Genomic DNA, 9,133 nt, shown 5'->3' with positions numbered 1-9,133 from the left:
ATTATGCATGTATGCATGTCTCTTACCGGATTTAAATTATTACACTGATCAATCGGATTTTTATATCCAGTCTTTAATTCATCGAATGTGAAAGATTAAAAATATATTATGCATGTCTCTTACCGGATTTAAATTATTACACTGATCAATCGGATTTTTATATCCAGTCTTTAATTCATCGAATGTGATTACCTGAAAGATTAAATACATTATTCCGCATAGTAATAATATATATATATGCGTGAATATATAAATATCATTGTTAAGGTTATATTCTATAATTTATTATAGAAATGCCTTTTATGACTTTCACCGCCGTAAAATCACTGCGTGTGAATACTTCATACAAAACACGTACGTGAAATATCGCGAAAAATATTAAAAATGCGTCACCAATTAATGCTACGATATATGAAAAGGCAGCTAAATTGAATGTCATTATGTATGCGGACAAAAGCCAACAACGAATCTAATATGTCTAATATCCATCGAAGATACGTTCCACTTGATGTTCGTGATACTCTCGTCCTTGTTGCTCATTGAAAATTGAACAAAGCAGATGACGCTCGCGAATCTTGACAAGTAGAACGAAATTTAAAATACAAACGCAACGACTTCTGCTTTGTATTCTATCATGATTGGTTAATTATTTAGATAAATATTGATTTACATATGTAAATATTGTTCATTTTTCATGTATACTTAGCTACATATCTCTATAAATAGTGCTGTAAACAGGCTTTATATATCAACTTACTTGAAAAGTATAAATTTTTGAAGTTTAATAATTTTGTTTCTTTTTTTAATTTTAGAGACAGAGAGAATATAATTAATTGTTTACAATTAAAATAATAATACTTAATTATTGTACTTTATTGCTTTTGGAAATAATGTAAAGAATATATACATTCAATTGCGTACAGACGTGCGCGAGGGTGCGTGTATATATGAAGGATAAAATAAATAATATAATTTTTCTTTACAATTATCATATACAATAATATAGGATAAAAAAATAATATAATTTTTACAATTATCATGTACAATAATATAGAATAAGATAAATAATATAATTTTTCTTACATATAATAATTTATATACAATATCATATTCTTTATATACAATAATATTACAACAAAATGTTAAAACGCAATTTGTTTATATTATACATATTTTTATAAAAATAATCTTAGACAGTTCTTGTAAGATTTGAATTGACATAAGTATGATTTAGCAAATGTTGAGACTCTAATCTATTCGTTACCCTTTCTTGATCATCCCATCTTGAATGATAATTTGAAAGCATCTCCCTTTTAGGTTTCAATATGTGCTTAATATTACCATAATATATATCTATTTCTCTAAATGCATTCAATAAGAATATAGCAATTATAACTATGAGAAAACCGCAAAAGGCACCCAAAGTATCCTCCACACTCATTTTTTCCCATTCTCTGAATAGGATCGTGGATGCAATTATCACCAAGGTTGTAAAAAAAACGTAATAAATTGGCGTCACGATAGATGTGTCAAACAAGTCAAGCGATTTGTTCAGATAATTCATTTGTACCATGATGCAAAGAATAATGCTAAATATAAAGACCCATGTCAGCCAAATGACAAACGCATTCTCTTTACCAGAGATAGTTTCCTTTAAAGCCAAGCCTAGGCCTTTACAACTCATAACAGTTAAAGAACCAACAGAGGAACACAAACATATATATACTAAAATATTTTGTTTGCCATACATTGGACCAAAATAAAATATAATCGACAGGGCACATATTATTACAATTAAAACATATGATATATAACCTGGTTGTTTTATTTTGATAATTAGCTCACTTAAGCTACTAACTGTTTCCTCTTTGGGAGAATGTAATACTATTATGGTGGAACCTAAGACGCATAAGAAGCAACCAATCTAAAAGACAAATTACAGCATGTTAAAATATTGTAAATTATGTCACTAAACATTAAACAATCATTAATGTTTCCTTCTGCGGATCTCTCACCTTTCCCAATAGATTTAATTTTTCATTAAGATATTTGGAAGCTAATACTGCTGATACTAGAACACTCAACGCACCCAATGGTGTAACAAGTGACGCAGGCGCAAATGCATATGCAATAAAATTTGCCGTTTCTCCTATTCCCACTATAAAATTCATTTCAAATATCATTTTTTTTTTACACAACATAGAAAAATGACACAGAACTTAAGATACTTGAAATCTTTTCAAATTTATACATACTAGATAACAGACCAGCCCACCATATCCATTCTTTTAAATAGTCAAAACCTCCAGAAGACGCACGTATTCCACCATATCTCTGAAGTCGGATTAAAGCTATTTTCTTAATGATAAAACTGGCACCTAAGTAATAGATAAACAAATAAAATTAAATTAAGATAAAACACAATTCATTTCTATCTGCTATTGTTTCTCCTTAGTATATTTAATATAATTTCTATATCCTTAATATATTTAATATAATTCCTATTTCCTTAATATAATTTTATTAAATTTTTCTATAAAAATAATTTAATTAATATTGACAAATCAAATATTTACATTTAATATTTTTTCTTTGTAAACGAATTTATTAAATCACTAACCTATAAATCCACTAGAACTAATCGCTAGTCCTAGACCGATATAAAAACTTTTTGTGTCATAATACGCATCGTTATTTGTCACTTCTGTCGTAAAACTCATGTTTTATTGCTAAATTTAATTGATTTTTCTTTGTTAATTATATTTTTATACACAAGAGTTTATCAGTATAAAAGCTCGTAACAAATCCAGTGTTGCTACAGATGTATATCAATTGGACAAAATGCTTATTGGCTAGTTGAAAATGAAGCTCTTTGATTGGTCAATCGTATTGGTTACCCTAGACACCGGTCGATATGAGTGGGTGTATTCAAATGACCTCTTCCTGTTGCTACAACCCTTGTTTGTCACTCATAAAATCTTATTTTTTATTCTTTTTTCCCCCAAAAATTGCTGTTTAGAAAAACTTATAATCCTATTAATTATGAATATTGCAATTATAATATAATTTTTTTTGTATTTTGATCGTAATATGAGAAAATAAAATCCAGAATTTACAATTGGGCAACAGAGGTCTTTGTAGTCTCTCCTGCCGACCCTTAAGTTCCGAAAATTGTTCTATCTGACAGCCAATCGTGTGACACTTTGGAAAACAGCCAAGAATTCTATTTACACCATGGCCAATCGTGTATGTAACCCGCGTGTATCTATTATTTCTGAAGTAGCAGAAGATTGATTGGCTACGCGTCACTCGTGGTGACGTCACACATTGAGACGGTATATTTATTTCGTATCCCCCACCGTACTGTCCGCTGCCCAGCTGTCGAGAGTGACCGTTTGGCAGCAGTCAGCGAAAATTTTGCTTCGAAAGCTATCGCACAGGCAAACGTGAAGGTCTTGTTGGAGGCTCCTCTCCATAATTAAAAAACGCGAGTTCCGACTCTGCGCTTGACAAGTACATACATACACACACACTCACACACATACACACATCTCGATCCAAGTTGGTCGAAGTCGGAGAGCACAGAGTGATCGTCATCGTAGCCATCCTATAGTCAGGGTGGGATCGAATTCGTCCTCGAATAAGGCGACCTTCACAGGCGCGACAAAAGGCAAAGGACGACGCAAACAACGGACTTTCTCTCTCTCTCTTTTTTTCCTCCTCTTTCGCTCTTTGCGTTACCATTAATTCTACCTCTCTTTGTTGTAATCATCGCAAATCTGGGTTCTCATAAGAAATAACCCTCATCGTGTCGTGGGTGCGTGCATACGCACGCGTGTTGGAGAAAAGGGAAAGTGCATACGCGCGACGTAGATACATATATATGTAAAGACGTACTGTGATTCCTTCTGCGAGCTTATCTTCCTGACAGACGATATACACCAAGTGTAGAAGAGGAAAACTGTCGTCGTCGTTATCCTCGTCGTCATCTTCCTCCTTCTCTTTCTCCTCCTCCTCGTTATCATCATCATCGTCGTCATCGTCATCATCACCATTTTATTAGAAAAGGGCTCACGCATACCTACATATACCAAAAAAGTGAGAAAGAGCCTCTTGTGTGATCATCCATCAGTGTCATCGTTTGGACACAAAAGTTAACCGGGAAGCCGGTTCATCAAGGAATGTCCACCCCAGCAAGGAGGAGATTAATGAGGGATTTCAAGAGGTACTTGATATTATGACTATTAATGTATATTATCTCAGCATCAAGCTATATTGTAAACAGTTGCTCCTAGTGCATCAAATTCTATTCATCTCATCTTTACTTGTACGCATACAAGTTGGATTTATTATTAAAAACGTGCTTGCATCTGTCTCACATTCGCTCTCTGACAGTCTTTTTTATTATCTGTCTTAATAAACAGATTGTTCTTGTTCGATATGGTTGATCATTTGTAAAACAGTCTCTATGAATCTTCATATGATACTGTATTTAAACTTAATAATGATTCACATATTTATTCTTGTACATAATATTAGACGAGACATTTCTGGATCATAACTATTTTCATCATAATACTTAGACTTGGGAATATATATAAATCTTATTTTATAAAATTTGATAAAAACAAATTGTAATGAAAATATTAAGAAATTTTTCCATTCACAAATACATTAGTTAAATTATTTGTTTTTTACATAATCTACTAGATTTTATAATGAATAGATGAGCACACACACACACAATGAAGTATGATAATAAATTATTATGATAATGAATAATAAAGTATCAATATATTGATTATTCATTATCATAATAATTTATTATCATACTTTATTGTGTATGTGTCACTCCATTATAAAATTTAATATTATTATGTAAGAAACAAATAATTCTATTACTATTCTACTTCTATTAATTACTTTAATGTATTTGTAAGAAGAAAAAGATTTTTAATACTTAAGAAATTTTTATTATGTACTTGGCGTTGCGACGCTACCGCGTCGTTTGATAGGAATATGTACATTGTATGTGTACCATTTGTAATACAAAATTGTAATACAAATTTTTTGAAAAGATTACAGGAAGATCCTCCAACTGGAGTATCAGGTGCTCCAACAGACAATAATATTATGATATGGAATGCAGTTATATTTGGGTAAGACTGCGCAATGCGTTTGCTCTTTGACAAAATTTATATTTTGTTTTTACAAGCCAAATAACATTATCTTGAGTGGAAAATATATATCCGATAGAGAAAAAATTTTGTTTGACATTCTCTTTATTTTATAAAATGTATGTAATCATTAAAGATATAACATTTGGTTTAAGTTTCAGATAAGATTTAACAATGTTTACATTTGTTTTAAGACCACACGACACTCCATTTGAAGATGGTACATTTAAACTTACAATAGAATTTACGGAAGAATATCCAAACAAGCCACCTACAGTGAGATTTGTTAGTAAGATGTTTCATCCTAATGTATATGCAGATGGTGGAATTTGTCTCGATATACTTCAAAATCGCTGGAGCCCTACTTATGATGTCTCAGCCATCTTGACATCTATACAGGTGCGTCATCTTATCTTTTTAATTGTAAGATATTTCAGCATTCTTATTTTTTATAGTATTTTAAGTAATCAGCCAGAAACTCAACTTTACAAATCATCCCCTATAACATTTAATAAATTAACATTTTATAAATATATACAAGATAGGCTGGGAAACAATTAAAAAGAAAGTGATCGTGCAAAAATAAGTCAAGATCAGCTTTATTTTGATACGTTATGAATAATTTTTTTAGCTTTTTTAACTTGTATTTAATTATTTTTAAATGAAATGTTTTTTTTAAATGTTTGTTAAGTAAATGTACCATAAATGTACTTTTATACTTATGCATCAATAGTTGATATCAAGATAATTTTAATAATATATGACAAACAAAATCATTAAAATTAAGTATAAATTTTTAAAATTTCAAAGTCAATTTTCTCATATGAGAAAAAAATTGTATCCTACATTTTCGATTTATTTTTGCACAATCTGCTTTTTAGTTGTGCTACGTTTTCTAATTTATCCTGTATATTGCACATGGAATGGTAATGTTTTTGACATTTTTCTATATAAGATAAGTTTTTCTTTTTGCTTATAGCATGATATAAATCTTTTATTATTTCAGTACAATAAATGGATATATTGTATGTTAAGATAACAGAAAAAGATATTAAAGTATACAATCAGAAGCATTAGTGCTTCTTCGTTTAATGTGCTCATATTTATAAACTTCATGATTTCACTCACTCTTTTTTCTATTTTTTCATAAACCAAAGTAGTTGATTTATGCTAATCTATGTTGATATTTAATTATTATATATTTGATTTATGTAAACAAAAAGATATGTTTCTCTTTTTGAATATTACAGAGTTTTACCATTGAGTGTAAGCATACCAAGTGTACTAGACACCATTAATGCTCTCAATTGTATTATTTTAATATGTTATTATTTATTTTATTAAGTATGTCATGAAACACATATAATCAAAATTATAATTTAATATTATTTCATAGAACATAAGTTGGTTTTTATAATTAATAATAATACATCCTGAGAGAAAGATATATATTTCTGTTCACGAATTGTGTGATAGCCAAATACATATTTTGCATGGCTTTTAATAAGTATTCATAACCATAGCAAAATAAAACATAATTTTATTTTCTAAATCTCATATTAAATGTTTTTGTTTACATTTTAAAATTTGTGACATTCTTATATTTCTATTATGTGCAATTTTCTCAAAATCTTTTATTTATATATTGACACATTGCTTCTTAAACTTTTTTATGTTGCTAGTTATATGATAAATATGTTTGTGAAGGGATCATTCGTTTTATCTTAACAGCGGTTGCAATTCAGCAAAGTCTAATCACATGATTCCAATTAAAAATTATTTGTGCATAACACTTTAATAATTCCACATATTATGTTATATCCCAAGTAGCAAATGCATGCGTCATTTGATGTCAAATGAGGTGTATTTGCTACCTAGGGTAATTCTATCCTTAATTGTCTGTCGATATGCATTTTTGGCTGTTGCGTATCAATTAATCAGACGGAAAAAAGAAGAAGAAGAAAAAATAAAAGAGCAGATTGTCGTGTCAGATTTATTTACCACGCAAACTTTTGTTAGAAGAATAATAAAACTATTCTTCCAAATATAACAAGATACGACTTATGTGATTGCAGTCGCTGTTAAGTGACCCGAACCCGAATTCACCTGCCAACTCAATGGCAGCGCAACTGTACAAAGAGAATCGACGCGAGTACGAGAAGCGAGTGAAGGCTTGCGTGGAACAGAGTTTTGTGGATTAGTTATGGACGTTAACATAATGCTGCTGTAACAGTATCAATCAGCCATCAACAACCATCAAATACAAGGAAGAAGAATATGTAGCTTTGTACTACAGGGAGCTAATGCTAAAAAAAAAAAGAAAAATACAGATCTGGCATATTTCTTCCTGAGAGCTTTATCGAACTACCACGACAATGTGCAACGTTAGACCGAATTTTTACAATGTTGAATAATAAACTATTATAAAATTGTGTATTTATTTATTGCGAATATCTGATGATACACGAAATTAGTTATTAAAACCTAGAATAAAAAAAAATATTTGGCTTTTATTTTCTTGTCGTTTATTTTTATTTTTATTTTATTTTTTGAGCGGCGCAGAATTATATTAACTTTTATTGAATTTAGTGTACTTTGATATATATTTCAGTATGTACACATACACACAAATTCATTTATATATAGATATATATAATAAAGTAATAAATGCATAATTTCTCTTTATAACTTGGTATAATTGTAGCCTGGTATTCGTTATTCTCTCCACAACCTATCTCTCTATCCTGCTTGTATTTTTGTATATTTCCGACTTCTTTGTTACGGATCAAAGTATATTTGAAATAATTTGCTGAGCAAATTTTTTAATTATTTATGTTACAGTCGCTTTTGGACGAACCAAATCCTAATTCGCCAGCCAATTCTTTAGCGGCGCAATTGTATCAAGAAAACAAACGGGAATATGAGAAAAGAGTGGCTACTGTAGTTGAACAATCTTGGCTGAATTTCCAAGAAAGTCATACCGAGGATTCCCGCTGACATTAAGTATATACTGCTTTTTACAATGCGTAAAAAATCTCGCAATTTTTTAAATATTAAAATTGGGTTCCTTCCAGCTCCCCTCCCCTCCTCCATATTATATAAAATAATAATAATATGGTCTTTACATGTGGAACTGTATATGTGTAACATCCTTTGATATTTTATGATGAACATTCCGTATTCATAATCCATAAATAGAATAAACGACGAAACAAATTTGCACGATTCTAACTTTGTTGAAGAGATTAAAAAAGAAAAAAAGAGCAACAGCGCGCGTAATAAGACGGAATCGCACTGTTAACTCTTTTGTATCTTTTACAGTTTTTATTGGCACCGGTTGGACACTTTTGTAAGGTCCAGACTTACTGCCATTTAACTCTTATATGATTTGTTATTTATAAATTCAATATATATTGTCTTTGCTTCTATAACTTAGCGTTATGTGCTTGTAAAGGATAAAAAAATGACGTCCGCGTACGTGAAACATTAATCTTTTGCAGATCAAGCCGATTTACTATTTTATAAATAATGTATAGACGAACTTGAGAAAATACACTAAAGGATATGACGGTTTGTTGTTTTGTTTTGGAGCCTTTATCATGCAGTATAATAAAAAAAAGTGTGATTTTTTTCTTATGTTCGATTTGGTAATATCTATTGATTTTAAACAAAAAAAAAAATATATATATATATATTTATATATAAATTGTGTAGTATTAAATACAATTTGCAAAGAAGGAATGCATCATGTTTGCGAAATCTACTATTTTTCCAGCACAACTTATTAATACAAAAGCATATATGAAAGACATACATGAACATATATGAAATATTTTGATCGAATTTAATTTTTACAAAAAATAATATAAGATTTTTATAATAATAAACAGTATGAATTAAATTCTTTGTATATGCATAACTTATAATCAATTTATACATATATAATATATACAATA

At 29.7% G+C, this 9,133-nt stretch overlaps 3 protein-coding genes across 6 annotated transcripts in view; 1 reads left to right on the top strand and 2 right to left on the bottom strand.

The window, feature by feature from the left end:
- Window positions 1-584, bottom strand: part of LOC115244426 (protein cornichon) — a 2,968-nt gene extending 2,384 nt beyond the window's left edge. Inside the window, exons 1-2 of one of the 2 annotated variants that reach the window (XM_029822041.1) lie at window positions 359-584; window positions 124-192 (exon numbers count right to left, since the gene is read on the bottom strand). In XM_029822041.1, coding sequence (XP_029677901.1) covers window positions 124-192; window positions 359-439 — 150 coding nt within the window. In that variant the 5' untranslated portion in view covers window positions 440-584. Of the gene's footprint in view, window positions 1-26; window positions 93-123; window positions 193-355 lie in introns of both variants that reach the window. The other variant, XM_029822040.1, reaches the window with a different exon arrangement.
- A 265-nt stretch (window positions 585-849) lies between these two features.
- Window positions 850-3,064, bottom strand: LOC115244423 (magnesium transporter NIPA2). Its single transcript, XM_029822034.1, has 4 exons — window positions 2,621-3,064; window positions 2,256-2,378; window positions 2,016-2,158; window positions 850-1,924 (listed from the first exon to the last, which is right to left on the bottom strand). The coding sequence occupies exons 1-4, from the start codon at window positions 2,718-2,720 to the stop codon at window positions 1,190-1,192; spliced, it is 1,101 nt and encodes a 366-aa protein (XP_029677894.1). The 5' UTR covers window positions 2,721-3,064; the 3' UTR covers window positions 850-1,189.
- Window positions 3,065-3,307: 243 nt separating this feature from the next.
- The window catches only part of LOC115244425 (ubiquitin-conjugating enzyme E2-17 kDa), a 6,440-nt gene continuing 614 nt past the window's right edge, over window positions 3,308-9,133 (top strand). The window contains exons 1-5 of one of the 3 annotated variants that reach the window (XM_029822038.1): window positions 3,308-4,225; window positions 5,079-5,159; window positions 5,372-5,576; window positions 8,019-8,180; window positions 8,678-8,744. In XM_029822038.1, the coding sequence (XP_029677898.1) occupies window positions 4,182-4,225; window positions 5,079-5,159; window positions 5,372-5,576; window positions 8,019-8,174 (486 nt within the window). In that variant the 5' untranslated portion in view covers window positions 3,308-4,181 and the 3' untranslated portion in view covers window positions 8,175-8,180; window positions 8,678-8,744. Of the gene's footprint in view, window positions 4,226-5,078; window positions 5,160-5,371; window positions 5,577-7,252; window positions 7,669-8,018; window positions 8,181-8,677; window positions 8,745-9,133 lie in introns of those variants that run through there. The other 2 variants (XM_029822037.1, XM_029822039.1) reach the window with 2 other exon arrangements.

The sequence above is a fragment of the Formica exsecta genome, unplaced genomic scaffold, assembly GCF_003651465.1.
Source record: "Formica exsecta isolate Colony F162 unplaced genomic scaffold, ASM365146v1 scaffold82, whole genome shotgun sequence".
In the NCBI taxonomy this organism is placed as follows: domain Eukaryota; kingdom Metazoa; phylum Arthropoda; class Insecta; order Hymenoptera; family Formicidae; genus Formica; species Formica exsecta.
Note: the sequence above shows the minus strand (reverse complement) of the source record. Positions and strands in the feature narration are given on the sequence as shown.